Source organism: Python bivittatus, unplaced genomic scaffold, assembly GCF_059951505.1.
Source record: "Python bivittatus isolate LINGU-HERP-01145 unplaced genomic scaffold, Pbiv_v1 ctg000350_np1212, whole genome shotgun sequence".
NCBI classification, from domain to species: Eukaryota; Metazoa; Chordata; class Lepidosauria; order Squamata; family Pythonidae; genus Python; species Python bivittatus.
The window spans coordinates 28,494,974-28,514,964 of NW_028277074.1; the positions used below are offsets into that span (position 1 = coordinate 28,494,974).

Genomic DNA, 19,991 nt, shown 5'->3' on the forward strand with positions numbered 1-19,991 from the left:
TGAAGTACTAAGAACAATTCATGTAGACTCTTCAATTAAACTGAGACATTCTCCAATTAAGAGAATAAACTTTAAAAGAAGAATGAAATTTGAGTTTTGTTATCACTTTGAAATATATTTCATTACAGAAAGTGTCCTTTTCTTTGTGAAAAGGGGAAAATAGCAGAAACATATTTATTTCCTAAAGGTTAAGCAAAACGATTGAATGCATCATTTCTTTTGGCAAATGATACACAGTTGTGATTCTTAAAATATGGATATCTGTTCTAATTTTTTTAAAAAAACTATCTTGACAGCTAATTTTCATTTTTGGTTCCGGAAACTACTGGAATCTACTAGAATTCTATTCTAAACTACTCAGAATACAGCATGCTCAATATTAACTTGAACATTCTATTCAATAATTTTGGCTGATTTTGAAAGCCAAGAAATAATATTAATCTAGAACATTATATTTTGTTACCTAGCAGACAAAACTGTGTAGTGGATATTCAGTTTATATGATCAGGATTTTGCATTATGCTCCTAAGGAGTATAATGCCTTCAGTTATCTTTACAAATTTGTGATTATTTCTTATAACTATTAATTAGTATGCATATTTTTTAAATATATTGTATAACATGCCCACTCATTATGAATTCATCTGTTCCAGGCCTAAACCTGGAAACATAAAAAAAATAATCACTACTTTTTTTTTTTTTTACTAACATGCACATATTACTTCTTTTATTTTCCCTATTAAATTTACTTTTAATAAAACAAGTTATATCAAATGGATACGGTATGAGGATTCTAATAATTGGCATAAATTTTATTAAAAGATCATCACAACTTTATTTAGGAAACTCACCCCAGAAATTGGTACACCAGTCAAAGCTCCAGAACTCTGCCAAAAAAGCCATTAAAAAAAAAAATAATGCAACAGTTTTCAAGTATTTTACAAATAAGGAAAACGTGTGTATATATACGTGTAAAAATGTATAGTTAGAATATGATGGGTTATAGCTGATAAGCAAATTAAAATACTTTGCAGAAACGAAAACAAAAAATAACAATAGGGGAGCTGAGTAAACTTTGTCATCTGGCAACTTAACAAAATAAAAGGCATATGAGGTTCTCCACTGCGTTTGAGATGCCCTGAGAATCCCACATATATGGAACAGAGGTGGGGAACATATCTCCTTTCCTTCGGATGTTCCTGAACTTCAGCTCCCTGTAGCTTCAATCAGCATGGCAAACAACAAGGACTGGTGGGAAAAAACTCTAAATCCTTTATACGGTATGGGAAAATTATTTACGACTACATATTTAATTCCTGAAAAGATAAGGTTTTTTTATACTGTCTAGCTTCTAAGAGGAAAATGGCTACTACAGGTTAATACTATACAGTACATTTTAGTGTTTCACTGTAGTATCATAAAGCTCTGTTGAAGCTTCACATTTTGGTTAAAACCAGGATGCCTGCACTTTACCGTTTAAAAAGGAAAATATGTCATATGATAATTACAAAGTAACATCATCTCTAAATGCTACTAAAAAATGGAAACATTGGGTGTTCTCTTGTTCAAAAGTTATAAATTAGAAATGCCCAGAAAAGGGCAGGGAGAAGAGAGAATCAAAGAGCAAACAGCAATTTACCTTGAATTAAAATAACTTCTCAGATATATAGATCAATACAGGAGACTAGAGGAGAACAGAGGATTTATATTTTATTCCCATGTTATAGTCCAGTCTTTCCTTCTCTATGTATTAAACTATACAAGTAGCTTCTTCTCCATTAGTTCATCCAAGCAAAGACCTTCCCTCTGTTAATTAAATTTAGCAATACAGAGATCAGGAAAGGGCAGCCCCTGAGTGGCTGGGACTGCATCTCAGCCTTTCTAGACAGTTGCAGAAAGCGTTCTGGCAGTAACATCACCAGAAGAGACAAAGGCACAGTTTAGGTTCTGGGGGGTAAGCTGATACTATTCTCACCCTTATATTTCTCCTAGAAATGAACACTACTTCAAATCGCACTGTAAAAAATTGGCCATTTTGCCATTAAATCTTGGAGGCATGTTCTCAAGATGCTGGAAATCCACAAATGGCATCTAGGAAGCAGCATGCAGCCTGCCCAACTCAGAAACAGACATCATTTTAGTTCATGAAATCCTTGAGGCTACAATAAAAAGGTAAGCACCATGCTTCACAAATGGAGGTCAGTGCCTATTGTTATATAGAAGTGGAAGGAAAGGATTCAACGGTCATGCTCTGAAATCATATGAAGCTTTATCCAAGAGCTCGAAGAGTAATGCTATGATGTTCTTGCAAACAGGCAAAAGTATGAACATTTAACAAATAGCTACATCTGTTGAGACAAAAATAATGTTTCTTTTCAGATATTATGTGTGCACATGCACTCTCAACAGCAGTGATCAGCTTAGTGAGCCATGCATAAAATGTAGTCAGTGCATTTCTATTTAGGGATATCTTTACTTTTTAAGCTATCACTGTTTTTAAAAAAACTTTCTCTGCTCTAAATACAATTTTTAGCCAGAAACTAAATAATTGTTAATCTCATTTTTCTAAGGTTTCAAAGGCACAAAGTGATAAACTGAACTTCAACTGTAATTAGTTAAACTCTGAGAGGGGCATTTCATTACAGCAAAGAGGGACCTCCCCTGAAGAAATGCACTGCACCTAAGCAAGATGAATGAAGATGTAACTGGCTGTATCCTAACAAAATCCTACTCACCAGGGTAGGGGAGATTTTCTATTGCCGGCAACAACAACAAAAAAAAAGTAATGGGAAAGAGACACAAACAAGTTCATAATTTCAAAACCTGCTAGTCCATCTCCATTTTCCTAAGCACTTTTCTTGTCCCATAAGTTATGGTACAGTTTAAATTGCAGATCCACAAAGCCACTCTTTGAAAGTATGTCTGTAGGTGTAAGCAGGACTAGGCCTCATTAGTACCTGACTGGGTGATCTCGAAATAATAACTATGGTGGTAGGCTGGAATGTGAAATTGAAAAAAAAAACAAAACTGGAATAAGGCAATGAGAAATCATCAGGCGTTGAACACAACTTGAAGGGGATTATACCTGCATACATATCAATATCATAATGAAAACATTGGATACAGGTAGTCCTTGCTTAATGACCATTCATTCAGCGACCGTTACGATGGAGCTGAACAAATGGTAGTTATGGCCGTTGAAGTGCCCCCAATCACGTGATCAAAATGTGGGTGCTTGGCAGCCTGCCTGCATTTATGACTGCAGTGTGCACTTCAATCCCCCCTCCCATCTCCCCACATTTCTGCCCTTTTGGCTCCCCTGCACAACTATCAGGCCCAGCCCAAGAACAACAGTAAAACAGTCCAGCTGAGTAAAGTTTCTTATTTGCTTACACCATATAGACAGAATCTTGCCAAACTAAATCTATACTACTGCAACAAGTGGATATACCCTGGGAGATTCTAGGGAATGGCTATCCTGAACCTCTTTCACTTCCCACACTCCCCCTGAGGATTGTGTTGTCTCTTGTCTCCATTCCCCTCCTGGAATGCACCCCCTCCTTCCTGATAGTGTTGATCTCCCACATCACCCTCCTCCTCATAGATACATTCCATCACAGCCACCACCGCCTACTCCTGCCGCCCCCAGCTGACCTTCGCCATCTTCTTCCTCCCACTGCTGAGGCATGCCTAGCCAAAGTAGTTGCTGCAGCAGTGGCAGCAGGGGGTGGCAGGGGTAGGTGGCACAGTGGACTGCAGGGCTACCAAAAGGGCAGAGATGGGGGGAGATAGACGGCTAGAGAGAGTTGAAGTGGAGCTTCATCTGCCAAAGGGAGCTTGCTGGGCCCAGATGGGGAGAAGGCAGTGGGACAGAATTCACAGATCATGCAGGGCAGGAGAAGTGTGAGGTCCTCATCTAACGACTGCAACCGGGACTACTGGAACTGCTGCTGCTAAGCAGTGCAGTCACATGATACTTCACCTAATGACTGCTTCACTTAGTGACAGAAATTCCAATCTCAATTAGGGGTGTTATGCAAGGACTACCTGCACTATTTAAGAAATAAATTCAAGTAACAGATCATCAGATATTTTTCAATACTAGGGGTCCCATTTGATTAGAATGGGGGGGGGGGGTGGATAACTTTTTGAATGTTAATTTTTGACTACATCTGATACTTTTAAAGGCACTAAAGGATGCAGAATAGATAGGCCCATGTGTGGGTGGGGTAAGGCTTAGAGGGAGGTTTTTTTAGTTTTCTTTTTAAACTGTTATACGTATATCTTATAGTTTACACTATAGCTTTCATGTATCTCTCTCTACTGTAAAATGGTGAAAAACTGGACTTTCAGTTTTTAGCAGTCATGATCAAAAGAGGATCTAAGAGCTGTAAATAGGGGGAGGGTCATGCTAAGACACGAAACTGCAGGCTGCCCATCCGACAGAAGAATAGACAGAGAAATGGTGAGAATGTGCTTTTTTCCAATTCTGACAATTCTGTGATTAAGATGTGCATTCAATAATTCCTCCTGTAGTCAACTAGTTATGGATGTTTTAGTCCTGAAAGTTTTAGCCACCCTATACAATAATTTGTATTAAAGGGATTTAAAAAGAACATCTGCAGTTCCTTTAGAAGCTGAAAAAAAATCAAGCAATGGCTACTTTTGCTCAGCACTTCAGTTTTGCAAAAGTGTTTGCCACCCTTCCCAAAACACCTTGCAATGAAATACATAAGGTAAGAATGGCTTAATAGCTATCTAAGCCACTGAAAATGTACCAAAATTGGGTTATGCATAGCAATTTGAATGCTTTAAATAGTTAAAAAAAACCCTGTCAAATAGTCAATTGTCCAATAACTCATATTAATAGAGCCAAGAAGCTGGTACTCACTAGAAATAAAGTTAAAATTCATCTTCAATTAAAGCAAACATTGCTTAATCAAGTAAATGCTATTAGTTTATTGTTATTTCAGTTTAAGTATAAGTTCAAAAACAAGAACCCAAGACAAGTAAGTTTCAAATAGCTATAACGATTTCATAAAAGATCATGCTACTGGAAACATCTCTACCCAAAAATTTTTATCAGCTTCCTAGACTAATTTGACACAAGGAAATTCCACTGTGTCATAATACTTTTCTGGATTTAACTGCTTAAAATGGGATACACCATTAATTCCATATAATACAAGAGGATTACATTTACACTGAGATACTACAGGTGATGTGGTAAAATCCAAGGAGCACAGGGTATTTGGAACTGGAAATATACCTTCTTTCTAAGCAACTCACGTAATTCTTACAGTAACTATCAATATATGCAGGTCATTTGGAACTGACTTAAATAAGTGATAGTGGCACACCTAAATCTTTATAATTTAAAAAAAAAATATGTACATGCAGTTCACAGTAAACAACAATAATTTCATGAGACATAAAAACTTTCATAAGACACAAAAGCAACAGTTTTATTTAAGTCCTCTAAACTTTTCTTAAGGATTTTTACAACAACAACAACAACAACAATAATTTATTAAATGTGTATGCCGCCCAACTCTCCATGACTCTGGGTGACTCACAGCAAAGAAATTATAATAAAACATACATACATACATACATACATACATACATACATAAAATGAGAAGTGTGATGATGTAAGGGAACTTAGTCTCTCTTGCCAAAGACCTGGATGAAGAACCAGGTCTACACAGCTCTTCTAAATAACAGCAGAGTGGGGCCACACAGTTCTTGGGGGGGGGGGGGAACCTCGTTCCAGAGGGCAGGTGTTTCTCCACAGAAGGATCTATTCTAATCTATCCATAGGCCCTGGATATCGGAGGGACCACTTGTCTCCAATTGTTTCTGCCCTCCCAATACATTCTGGCAGAGTAGGTACACTCCAGGTCTCCTCCATTAAACACTTTCATCTTGTGGGACCGAGGAAACATGCCTTCTCTGTCGTGGCCCCCACCCTCTGGAACAGCATTCTTCCAGAGATAAGGACAGTGAGCTCTCTCCTAGGGTTCTGAAAAGCTCTAAAAACCTGGCTTTGGTCCCAGGCCTAGGGGTGATATATGATCGTTTGTCTAGGGCTCCTGTCTTGTTTGATTTGTGTTGTCTGTAAGATTCTTTCAGTCTGAGCTGTCTGTTTGCTTTAATGTTTTTATTTGTTTTTATGGTTTTCCAGTTTTGTACACCTCACAGAGTCCACTGGAGTTGGGTGGCTTATAAATTCAAATAAATTAATAATAATAAGTAAATAATATACTTCCTGCTAGACAAAACTTGTTTCATAAAATAAATCTCAACTTGCATGGGCTACTAAGTAGAAACAATACATGCAATTTCAACTAAGTAAAACTATTTGCATAAAAGTTAAATACATACCAGTAATCCATAGATTTCTGAGGAACTCCGCACATTGGGAAGCATTTCCATAGGAATTTCAAAAAACCTAGAAGTAGTAGTTTTAAAAAGTTAGCGTGAATCCTTTCTTGCTGGGAAAAATAAAGTCTTCACTGGTTTTTAATTTTTTTTTAATGTTTCTGATACGTCTGGAAACGTTTCAGATTATTTATTATAGCCATAAGGCCAGAAAATGGCAATACAAAAATTTCCCACACACACACACAATATAAAAATCTACAATAAGTAAATATAAATATAAGTTACAGGATAAAAATAAAAATAAAAATATAAAGATACAGTATAAAGAGGTAAAATAGAATAACATACAATACAAGTAAACAGATAAATCAAGATCTTTAGCTACAAGTAAGGCAAATAGAGCAAAGAAAAACACAGAACTAGGCAAACTGGAAGGATATACCTGGGTTCTTAGCAAATATCAGGGCAACAAATAGAACTTGTGCTCTCTACCCTGATATTTTTCAGGATGGTATAGATCAGGGTTCCTCAATCTTGGCGACTTGAAGATGTGTGGACTTCAAGGACCCATGGTGGCTGGGGAATTCTGGGAATTGAAGTCCACACATCTTCAAGTTGCCAAGGTTGAGGAACTCTGGTATAGATGAAAGTTATCTGAGAATCCTTGTAAAGGGAACAACAAAGAAGCAGATGGCTCAGGGACTGTAGTGAGCCATCTTTGCAAGGGGAGTCCTTATGGTTCTGAGGGAAGTTCTGAGGGCAGTAAGTTGAGCCTAGCTAAGCCCTGTGAAATTTCAATATTTTAATGGATGATAGCTGGGTCTTTAATACAATTTTTAAAGCCGTGGTATCTTTTTGAGTACATTCATGTGACATGTAGTATCTACAATGTTAATCCAACAATGGCTGCAAAAATCTACTCTATATTAGCATACATATATAGTTCCATTTAAACTCTGTTAAATAACAGGACATTTAATAATTGAAACCCTTAAGCAACAACTTATTATTAGTGCATTCCATATAAATGTTTTCTACATGTGTTCTTGGAAAAACAGCTGTTAAAAAATTAGTTATTCTGCTGTAACAATTTTTATTTCCAAGTAAACCAGATTAAGATTTCTATCTGACATTTTGAGGACAACTTTTATCTATTTTTTTGTCAAATTTATGTGGCCGCCCATCTCACACTCTGAGTGGCATACAATAAAAACTGCCATTTCAAATATGTAGAAGTAAGTTACTTACTTGCAGAGCTCATCATCCCATTCTAATGAATTAATGTTGAACAACATTGTTCTACTGGCATTGGTTACATCAGTGCAATGAATACCTCCATTTTTCCCACCTGTCAAACTCTTAAATGAATGAATGAATAAACATTTATTATTAGTGCATAACTGGAAAATAACAGAAGAAATGTGCAGACACTAAGTTTGCTATTATTTACAAAGTATTTAGTTATAAGAAACTAAAGAGTTAACAGCTATAATTTTAACCTAGCATGTTCATTGTGTGTCCAGCAGTCCAACAAGGTACATGCCATATAGGTTAGTACTACTTTTACTGTAATAGATATAAGTAACAGAAACTTGCAAGTCTGAATGTGCTTCCCATTTTATCTTTATCTTCGTGTAATGCTAGGGAGTGGCTTCTCTAAGAGGTTTTCTCAAGTTTTTTTCTTGGCCTGGGCTCAAGCCCTCTTATCTGACTGTTGCCTTAGTAGCAGCTCTTCCTCCTGTCCTTCAAGGTCATTCCCTATGCCCTCTACAGTGTCTCTGTGTGTGTGTGTGTGTGTGTGTGTGTGTGTGTGTGTGAGAGAGAGAGAGAGAGAGAGAGAGAGAGAGAGAGAGAGAGAGAATTATATAGCAGACTTCAGTTTCTAAAACTTCGTTTCTTAAATGCTTTATCACTGATGAAAGGCTTTAACAAGATGAAAGTTCCAATGGATCTGCTATGACCTTCTACTGCTAAACATGACATATTAGAGATATAAATGCTTAAAGGAACACAAACATTCCAGAGCTACACATATTGTACGCATAACCTGGTAGGATCTTCAACTGTACAGAGAAACTATGCATTTCCACTCTCTTCCCATGTATTTACTCATTGTATAGGATAGATGCATGAATGTAGGCCTTAGGTTATTACTTAGGCTATTACTAAACCCAACTTTAGTGTTTTGTGATCCAAATGGAATAAATGTGAGAACCTACAGTATTTGTTCATCATGAATGATCTGCATTCATTATATCCAGGTCCAATTTATTCTGCTAATAATGTTCAAGACAGTCTATCAATGAATATTAATGTTTCTGATAATACAGGAAAAGAAGATGACTTTTTCTTGAATAGTTTTTAAGGATGTTAAAATCAAGTTGAGAGAGTACAGAAGCAAAAGAAATTGATTTAATTATTGTATATTGATACATACCCATATTAACCATGAATCAATAGTACCAAAAAGAGCTTTCCCTTCAAGAACTGCTTGCCTGACTTCCTTCACATTGTCCAAAAGCCAGCATAGCTTCACAGCACTGAAATATGTGCTAAGAGGGAGACCAGTCCTACTCTGCAAAATTGAAAGTTAGTCAAGTTATTGAAAGTTAGTTTTCCTGGTGATTACCTGGATGAGACAATGCAGTTATCCTGGAAATGTTTTTGGAAGTGGTTTGTCATACTTTCTTTCCACAGCTGAAAGAAAATGACTCATCCAAAGTAATCCAGTTGGCTTCATGCCTAAGGTAGGACTAGATTTCACAGTCTCCTAGTTTCTTTAGTGCCTTTAACCACTACACCAAACTGGTTCTTTTTTTCACCAGCATGAGCATAATAAAAAAGATGATTAACAGTGCATAATTACCAGACATACTCCAATTATTCTAAAGTCGGTTTTTACCTTAAAAAAGGATTTATTCTGCCCTGGAATCCTTTTAAGAAGTCTTTCAACAGTAGATTGAGTCCTTAGGTCAAGCCATACTAGAACCAAAAAACAAGCATTAGTAACAGTAAAAGTAAATATTTAAGCAATGCATTAATTGAATAGGAGCAGGTTCTGAATCTCCACTGACAAAACCTCTCAAAACCATCTAATATAGTTTGTATAGCTTGTATGTGTTCCTGAAAGACAGGAACAACTTTATTCAAGAAAGGAGAATTAAGATTAGATTTTTAAATTGATATTTTATCATTGTGAACCATGCTTCTTACTTCTCATTAAGCTAATGTCATTTCAGTTCCAAATAACAAATTATTTACCATACTTAATCAAATTGTTTAAAATATAATCAGTAAGCCTTCATCTTGTTGTTTACTTGTCTGGCCAAACACTTTTTAAATAAAAACGTTAAATATCCACAAACCAAAATAAAATAAAAATTATGAGTAGATATTATTAAAAACAGAGAAGAATAAAGCTACAAGTTAAGTTTAGATATGAAACATTCAGACTTAACTTCTGACTTAATACAACAAGGTCATACTGGAGGTTTTCTTCATTTAGCAGGTCTTATTCTTAGTCTATATTCTCTCAGAGGGGCTTTATTCATTCTGTGAGTATCTCTTGAGATTCAAGCCATAAAACTGGATGTGCCCAAACCAATTCTTGTGTAACAATTTATGCTTAGTTACCAATGCTTAATTATTGTAATTTCCATGCATATAAGCACTTAGAAATATTCTGTCAATGCTTGCAGCTTGTTCAAAATGTGCAACTCAGTGGTTCACCTATTTAAAATGTAAAGTTTATATATGCTATGTATACCTTATACAGACAACTGAATGATGAAAGACCAAATTTAAGAATCATTCTGGGATAAAACATAGCAAAAAGTGTTTTCTGCCCTTAAGATTTGTTCTGAATTCCTCACCTTTTGATTCAACATATCATTTGGAAATCCTGACGTGATTAATTAATAAATTATGCTTCAACTAAGCATAATGTGGAACTGATTAGTTTATTAGTAGAAAAAAACAGTAGGAACAAATCCTTCTAATGAAGAAAGAAAAAGTGAGGATTTCCAGGGCTGGTTTGGAATACAAATAATTCTTCTTGCATCTTTAAACATGAAGAGGAAAAAACAAAGACTAATATCTGGTGTAATATATTTTTATGGATTTTAATAGAGCATATAATACACATATGGGTATGAGAAGAACTATATTTATTAATTAAAAAGTATTCACAACAGTTCAATATCCTTACTTACCAATAGCATTATAGAGAGGCTCTCCAGTTACTTTGTCCCAAACTACAGTTGTCTCTCTCTGATTGCTAACTCCAACAGCTTTTAAAAACAAAACAAACATTTTATCATTTTATAGAGTATTACATATTTCATGGTGAATCACCAAAACCTGAGCAAAACTCTGCTTTTGAATGAAAGCCTTTCTGATTTCTTCTTCTACAACAGCTCTTCATACTTATCATCAAAAGCCACTTCTGAGATCAAGAGATCATCCACACTGACATATAATATGGCAGAAGGGACAACATTGGGATAAAGGTGTTAGGAAAATTCAGCACAGCTATTTTGCCCAATCACTTGCCTTCCTGTTCACATAAAATAATTTTTAATTGCTTATAGTTCTAAAATATTTCAGTTTCATTTTAAAACATTTTAGCAACATCGTTTTTATTCTACATTCACCTCCGTAACTTTTATGACTATCACTTCCTCCTCTTGATTTGGAAGGATATTCATGATTATTATTGAATTAAAAATACCTTTTATGTTGGAAATGTCTATATTAAGCTGGTTCAATTTCTCACATGTTCTTTCAACACATTCATAGACAGACTGCAGTATTTCCTTTGGGTCTTGTTCTACCCACCTTTAAAAGATCAAGGGCAATATTAGCAGATTGGCTTTTGCAATTGATAAGATAGAGTCAATGAACCATAAAGGCTCATTTGTTTCATTGCTTTACAGAGAGATGACCATTTACCAACAATAGTTTCGGCTACTATGAACTAGTTTGCCAGAAGCAGAATGGACCTTTTCACATTTAATTCTTCCTACAAAAACCTACAAGAAGATTTTGTTCAGACAGAATATAGGCTTATATTGTCAAGTAAAGTAGTATATGTAAATCTTAGTGTCAAAATGATCTTCACAATAAATAAAAATCAAACAGTATTTTTCACTGTTGGTTTTAGAACAAGAAAGACATATCAGAAAATGAAACTTCAGTCAAAGGCATCCAAAGCTAGTCACAATGATGCCAAAATGATGAAAACTGTGTTGTGAGGTCACAAAGGAATGTATATCTCTTATATACTTGTGTGGAATGTAAGAAAAAAAGGGATGGAGTTGGCATCACAATGCATGTTTTGGCACATGCTCCTATTGTATGATACCCATAAAAATCACATTTAAAATATGTAGCCTTGCTTTCATAGTGTTCTTATTAAGAATCTGATTTACTTGTCATAAAACAGAAGTTTAAACTGCTGGCATTTAAAGATACATGCAAGCATCAAAACCTAAGCATTTTCCTTCTTATGCATTTTGCACGTATCTGAATTGCTACTCATAGCAGGTTTTATGGCCATTTCTGATATAGTTTCATCAAAGTAGCATTTACATGATGGGTGAAGTAGACATATTATTTTAAAAGCATGTTTCAACATAACTGCTTACTGCTTTCCTAGAAAAACATACAAGAGTTATCTTGTTGGTGATATAAACAAAATGCCACCAAACTTCTAAAATTATTTTGTAAGTCTGTGGCATATTAGGAGGCGTCCTACTGCAAGAATATCCAACTTATGAAGTTAATCTTACAAAGCCATTCTTTTAGGCCTGAATTTAATCAAATATAAAAAGAAAATCTAACTCTCTGTGAAACTATCCAAGAACTGCACCTTATGAAAATACTTCAAAGGACATGGCTATAACACAGAGCCTTCATTGGGAAGCATGTATTATTGCAGCTGAACAATAGGCAAATCTGAAGACAAGACATGCCTTTCTACTCATGTTGGACATATTTAAATTCTAAGAAAACTATTTTCTCTGCTGAAATACCCTCAGTTGTCCACAATGCAACTTCTACATTCACTCTAAAAATATGAATTTGAGTGTTTGCTAACAGAGCAGATTTCAAGAACACAATGAAAGGAGAAGAAAATAAGAAAGCCCATACTGTTGGTCATACAGGTGGAAATCATTCCATCAGTTAAAAAACTTAATTAGCATTTTCCATAGAATTTAACAACATCATATCAAACATCAAGTATTCAGGAACATAAAGGAGAAACAATACCCTTCTTTTGGGAATTTCTGTTGGATTTCTACTTGATGATGACTCAGTAATTCAGCTGTGTTGGCATTAAAAACCTGCAAGTAATAAATACATAGTTACTAAACCAGTTTGTAAATCCATAGTCAAAAGGGTGGAGCGCATGAAGTAGCTCATCAGCAACATTTTAAACAGTTATCGGGAAACAGCAACACTGATTTATTTATATATAATAGGAAATGGTCAAAGAACAGAATTGTAGCATAACACTTGCTAACTCTAGAATCAAACAGCAAATAATTCTGGATCCTAAGTTATAGCTTTTCAACCATAATTTTGCAATGTTATGAAAGGTCAATATATGATAAAAATGAGATAATATATGAAGTATAGAAATTGGGAAACTTTGATTTAGGAGAATTACATACAAAAATAGAGCCAAAGAGTATTTGCTACATAGCATGGGCCACTATCAAAAGGGAATATAGAGAGAACAGATGGATCATAGAAATAAAAATCACAGAAACATTCAAATTTGCATGCAGTGGTCAACATGCATAATAAATTATCATTTTCAAACTTCATAACTTAATAAATCAAAGATTATCTCCTTCATCCCCTTTTACAATAAGTTTAGAAAGACTGTCATTACACTTAATGTCCCTGAATAAATGTACTATAAACACTAAGAAAAGAGGACTTTTAAGATTCATAGAAATATAAACACGGAGTTCTAAACTCTGAACATCTGAATTTTGAATAGAAAGTAGCAACTATGTAATTATCTTGTTTGATATATAAAAATGGGGGTAAATATGAGATTTCTCAATTATCAGAAATACATAAACCTAGGTTATATCTAACTTTTTCTAGAAGTCAGTACTCAGAATCAGCAATCATTATGCTATTAAGCTGATGTACAAAAACATTAACATTAAAAAAACGCACAATTATTATAGCATCTTTCTGATTACACTAGTGATTATATATAGATTTAAATATTTGAATCTTCCTGACTACTGATTTATATCATGCACATGGAAACTCTTATTGTGTTGCATGTTAGAAATATGACAATTAACTAGAACAGGGACATGATGGCTTCCAGATATTGTGAAGCAACTTTGATTAGGCCAGTTGTAAGGAACAGCAATGCAAAACTGAGGAGCCCCAGGTTGACCACCTTTTAACTAGTGATGCATACCAACAAGGAATAAGAAGGCAAGGATATATTCTTTTTTAAGCAATGTGTAACAACCAATGCATGCAGTAATGCTTTTATTATATGTAACCTATTTATCTTATTAGAAACAAAAATCTACATTGTAAGCCATTACATCTTAGAACATGTTTTGACTAGAAAATGTATTGCATATACATCATTGTGAAAGTAAAACTATTACAATAGTTATTATCTACCACTGAGTCCAATTATACTTTTGTGAGAATAATCAATAGAACTCATTTTTAATTACATGATATAAACAACCAAACAATTATCACATCAACCTGACAGATAGAATTCATCTTGTAAAATAATTGGACAAGGCATGTTACTTAAATATATATTCTGTGTATCTGTGTGATTTAAGATACTCTAAAACAACTCTAAAACATAATATCTGAATGTTTACGGTATATGAAACATTTGGGAAAAGTTACCTGTGTTTTAAGTGCCTACATCAAACAGATCACCTTTTTTCTGCATTATATTTACTGTTTCCTGTTAATATGGCTTAAGAGTACTTAATTTCAAAGTTCAGATATAACAGATATAGCAAAATCAAACTGATGAAAGGCAGATGATTATAAAAAAGAATAACAGTTGTTAATCATTACCTAAAAGGTAATTCAACTTATCTAACTTGTTTATCTTTGATTCCAGATGAGCAAGTACCGAGCTGTAAGTCCAGACCATCACTTATAAAATATTATTTATTTGATGCTTCCTAGTGAGTAAGTATTCTTTTCTTTAATCAGCAGTACAAGATTTTGGTTTTTTCCCCATTTTCAGGAAGCAAATTGTTCTAATGAACTAGGTTGGAAGCCATTCCTTTAGTAAACTGAGTTTTTTTTTGTTTTTTTTTACTGTGTATTTGAATACAGGGTTTATTTCCTCCCTTTCTGGAGGTAACTTTCTTAAAATGTTTGCCCCATAGAGGAGATTTAAAGGAAAGACAATCTGAAGAAAAAATGTGACACCTAAACAGGAAAAAAATGAAGGGTTAAGCATAACTCCACTATTTTTCATTATTCATTTGACAAATACAGATAAGCTGTTCTTGCCTACATCATCAAGATCTAGCACTAGAGCTAGTCACTGTGTACAGTGGAACCTCGGGTTACGAACGCTTCTGTTAACGAACTTTTCGGGTTACGACCAGCTCCGGCCGCAAAATTTTGTTTCGGTTTGCAAACTCCGCCTCGGGGTATGAGCAGGATACGCGGCCATTTTCCCTCCCGTGACATGGTCCGCAGCCATTTTTCCGCCCATGACACGTGGTCTACGGCCATTTTCCGCCCCTGACACGTGGTCCACGGCCATTTTCCGCCCCTGACACATGGTCCGCGGCCATTTTTCCGCCCGACACGTGGTCCGCGGCCATTTTCCCTCCCGTGACACGGTCCGCGGCCATTTTTCCACCCCTGACACGTGGTCCGTGGCCATTTTCCTCCCCTGACACGTGGTCCGCGGCCATTTTTCCGCCCGACACGTGGTCCGCGGCCATTTTCCCTCCCGTGACACAGTCCGCAGCCATTTTTCCACCCCTGACACGTGGTCTGTGGCCATTTTCCGCCCGACATGTGGTCGTAGGGAGAGAGACTCTCCCTCCAAGCAATAGCTGCCTCCCTGTCCTCCACGCCAGAATGGATTAACAGTAATTACATTGAACCTTATGGGGAAATTTGCTTCGGGTTGTGACCAATTCGGGTTGCGGCCAGAGTCACGGAACGAATTAAGTTCGTAAACCGAGGTTCCACTGTACTTGGGGAAATTACTAAATTTTGTTTACTGGTTAACTAGTTATAAAGCATTATTAGATATTATGGACTCTAATTGTCTATGAACAAGGCAAACAAACTAGAATTGAATTACATTCCTCTTCTATTTCAACAATCCTGATTAAAAAAACTGGACATCTGTTATATGAAGATATTTCCATATTGTCAATTCTTCCACATTTCTATTTTCTCTACAACTCTATTTCAATGAGTTGAAAGGCCTTAAATATCAGTACATTAAGGATATAATCGGTTGCCATGTTATTAGCAATTTACAAACAGATCACACTATCTTATTTTTTTAAAATTAGGGCCAGATAAAGAAATATTGATGAGGACAATTTCCTCATCAACTGGTTCAAAAGACATTTTTATACTGACAAATGGTCTTTGTGTTTTTACAGATAATCCAGCAAAGTGTGGATCTTTCATGGCAAAATGTTTTACCATCTTCTATTATGAAGATCAATAATGTATTTTTTAAGATCAGAAGTCCGCAGTTTTTAACCCAAGCCAAGCCAGGTGATTTTTCATAAGCCTTCTTACTTTCTTACAGTATAACTATTATTTTAGTTAGCCATAGTTTTATGGACTGCAGTCGTAGTTGTTTGTGACTTTTACCAGAGTTAATTTGGGCTATTACTAAATTGTACAGTTAGCCCATACTTTCTCAGCTAAAATCTTTTCCTTTACCAAGCCATTCCTATTTGAAAATGTGTGATTCAAGGTGTGGGTCATTACTTATAAAGCCCTATACAGCATAGGGACTGGTTATTTGACAGACTGCCTGTCTCCCATAGTATCTGCTGAGCCAATTTAATCTTGCACGGTTGGCATGACCCAGGTTCCTTTGATTAAACAATGTTACCTAACAGGACCCAGGAAGTAAATATTCCTATTTCTTCTCCAGCCAATGATACAACTGCCCATTCTGTATGGTAATTTATCAGTATTTACCTGAAACTTGATATTTTGAAGGCAGGACTATTGCTTATAATAGTTTTTGACTATAGAGGAACTGGAAGGTGCCTCCTAACACAGCACTTTGGTATAATGTTCAATTTTTTATTGAAATTGCATAGTTATATATTTTTTCATTACCTAGAGGTAACTACCAAAGTCACAGAAAACTCTAATTCCATTTCTCTATGTCTCTCTCTCTTAGAATATAATTTTTATTAAGAATTTTAATTACAATAGTAAAAACGAATACAAATTAAACTTAGAGAAAGAAAAGAGAATGCAAAAAAAAAAAGAATAAAAAGTGCAGGAAAAAGAAGAAATAAGAAAAAGAAAAGAAAGAATATAATAAAGAAAAAGAAAAGAAATACTGTATATAAAGAAGTGACTTGCAGCCTTCATCACAACAAGCATAAACAAATTTAATAACTCTTCACCTCTTATAAGGCTACAAACAGATTGTTCTTTATCCCATATCCCATCCCTTATCTATAAGCTAATCCATAAAACATCAATCCTGGTGTCAGCAAAAAGTTGCCTTTTTAAGGACTGCCAGAACTTACAATTACAAAAAATGTCTTATTTTAATCTTCATCAACTAAACCAACTTTATATTCCTTCCTTTTACTTCTAACAGTCTTAATCTTTAATTCAATCAAATATTGTTGCAGAATTTGATTTCTCTTCACGACTTTTTTATCCCATTGCACAGATTTCTTCAAGGCTTTAAAAAGCCTCTTTTATAGATCCAATAAGAAAACATTTTCTAGGTCATTCTCATGGTCTATCATTTGTATTTCCCTTTTAATTTTTAAAACTTCAGATAGTTTCTTTTGTATATCCAGTAAAACATCCTTTTCCAAATCATTCTCTTGGCCTGTCATTTTAGTTAGTAATTTTTGGCTCCAAAGATCTCCTTTAATATTCTCGTTGTTATAACGTTTTCTTTCATTTTGTTTTATAAACAGGCTTTATTTTTTTTCTTCTGCTTAGAATCTTTAGTCCCCTCTACTGTCCACTTTATGAAATGATAACTTTTCTTTGTTATGATTTACAATAGCCAGGATACCAAAATAAGTCTGTTTCCCACAAGAAAATTGTTATTTTTTAAAATATTTAATTCCAAAATCCTATAGTAAAAGTTGATATTCCAAATTTATCTCGACCCTTAATCCATTTATAACTTTCTTAGCTCAAAATCTTATTTAGCTTTTTGCTGTTTATTTCAAATTCTTTAAGTTCTTAAGCTTATAATTATTTTTTTCTTTTATTCAGAATTGAAGATAAACCTACTTGGCCACTTTTCAAACTTCTTGTTCTGAAGCACTCTAATAGGTTTCAGATAGTTAATATGCAATTGCTTAAAGTGATTATAAAGTGAGTTTTGCAAACTTAGTGTCCTTTAAAAGGCTTGCAAGCAAGATGGCTGATCCCATTATCTCCTAGTGCTCAAACCCACAGAAAACCACTGTCCTGCGGTTTCCTAGTGGAAGCAGCTTTCTGGAGCACAAGTGGGTGATCTCCTGTCCTCTCCTTATCCAGAGAGGTTCCAAGGAACTGGTCCATTCACCGGTTCCTTGGTCTTTGCCACAGCTGTAGGCTCAACTCACCATACCTCCTCAGGAAGTCCAGTCCCATTTTTATCTCTGAAGAGACTTTTAATTCATATGATACACAAACATGGATTTAGTATCAACTCTGGAAGTCTACTGTTATTAAAGGACCTAAACATGTTTTGGTCCTTCTGAAAATTGACAAAGGTATGCTAAGCTGAAAGCAAGTTGCAAGAGCCTACCAAAACTTTTTAAACTTTCTCTAAAGTTAGTATATTTTTTCTTGATACATTTCCAGACCAAATTTGTTTTATTTAATCTGAAAATTCCTATTATCTGTGATGGCATTTTACTTCAACAACAGCAGGTACTTTAGCCTGTCCATGAAAGATATTTTGATCTTCCACTGTTTCATAACTCAAGTACAATAAGTTCATGAATTCTAGACACTTCTCCAGGTAACTTTTGGCTTAAAAAAAAATGACTCATACTTTGAGAGAAAAAGTATTACAAAACAGCATTAGTAAAATTCAGAGGATTTTTTTTTTTTTTTACTGAAACTGTTTTAAAATCACTCCTCAAATTACAAAAACACTTTCCTTTCCAATAACAGTCACTAAAGCCTTCAACTGTAAGGAGCAGGAATCAATCTGGCAAAAATGAAAACAAAACTTCACTTTTTATATTTTAGAGATGATTCAAGTAAGCATTCTCAAGATAATTACATAGGACTTGCACTAAAATACCTTAAATGCCATTAAAAAAACCAAAAACCTTTCACTTTGCCCTCATCCAATACATCTATTGCTGAAGACCATGGAATAAACTCTGTAAGCCCAGCCTTAGAGCTGAGTCCAGGACCATCCCATCCACAGGAAATACATAAGGATTTCAAATGGAAGAGGAAGAAAAGGCCCAACTGCTTCATAAAATTCTCCTCCAAAAACACCTTCATAGTCCCTTGGAAGACAAACAGAATGTCAAGAAGAGACACATATCCTAGCTGCTAATAGAAGGCATACTAGTTGAAACTACCTTTCACTCCAGCAGAGGGAAAGATAAACTGCAGTTCCAGTTAGGAACAGCCAATAAAAAGCTGTCCTGTTGTCCTGTCAAAAAGAAAGTCGAAGGGACAAGATGATGATGTTAACCACAACAATGTCACTATTTATTTTGGCACTGCTCAACTCGCTAAATGAACCAAACCTAGCGAGGGCTTGCATCGCATCCAAAACACACCCTCTCCTCCAGAATCCTTTCACTTCATTTTTTAAAACAGCGTGCCAAAAGCTGTTTTCAAACAGCGCACACCATCGCTGTTCAACCTACTTCCACCTATCCTTCCTTTCGCTTCCACAGATGAACCTGACACAGGGAACACCTGTTAGGGACGTCCGGGCGCCTATTACGCCTGTCCACCGGGCGAGTGGCTCCTCTTGCCGTCACATGCCCGCCGCCTCTCCCGGCCGGTGTCCTCCACACTCCCCCCAAGGGCAATCGCCCTCCCTTTGTGGCTCGCTGTCTCTGCTCTTGGGGGGAAGCAGCGGCTGCGCCGCCCGTTCACTTGCGCTTACCAGGAACCTTGTGGAGCTGGTCCCTTGGTCGATGGCCCCCACTAGAGGACCCATCGCACCACCCGCGGCCATAGGGAGGCTCGGTCGGCGCGCCCCTGGCCCGTTTCTTAGGCGACCCTGCCCGAGCAGAAAGCGGCAGAGTTTCCAGAGGGTCTCACGCCGGCGCCCTCAATCCCAACCGCGCGTGGTTTCTCGGAGCAGAGGCTGAAGGCGGGGCAGAGGGCGCTGGCCAACATGCTGCCGCCCGGGCACCAATCAGCACGCCGGCTG

General features: G+C 36.0%; 1 protein-coding gene across 5 annotated transcripts in view; it reads right to left on the reverse strand.

Moving 5' to 3' along the window:
• The window catches only part of GK (glycerol kinase), a 37,153-nt gene extending 17,163 nt beyond the window's left edge, over window positions 1-19,990 (reverse strand). For 2 of the 5 annotated variants that reach the window (XM_025168104.2, XM_025168102.2), the window contains exons 1-10: window positions 19,722-19,987; window positions 12,656-12,729; window positions 11,115-11,221; window positions 10,597-10,674; window positions 9,288-9,367; window positions 8,823-8,960; window positions 7,634-7,743; window positions 6,386-6,452; window positions 2,736-2,753; window positions 852-887 (exon numbers count right to left, since the gene is read on the reverse strand). In XM_025168104.2, the coding sequence (XP_025023872.1) occupies window positions 852-887; window positions 2,736-2,753; window positions 6,386-6,452; window positions 7,634-7,743; window positions 8,823-8,960; window positions 9,288-9,367; window positions 10,597-10,674; window positions 11,115-11,221; window positions 12,656-12,729; window positions 19,722-19,793 (780 nt within the window). In that variant the 5' untranslated portion in view covers window positions 19,794-19,987. Of the gene's footprint in view, window positions 1-851; window positions 888-2,735; window positions 2,754-6,385; window positions 6,453-7,633; window positions 7,744-8,822; window positions 8,961-9,287; window positions 9,368-10,596; window positions 10,675-11,114; window positions 11,222-12,655; window positions 12,730-19,721 lie in introns of all 5 variants that reach the window. The other 3 variants (XR_015796817.1, XM_088144809.1, XM_007430467.4) reach the window with 3 other exon arrangements.
• Window position 19,991: the final 1 nt, after the last annotated feature.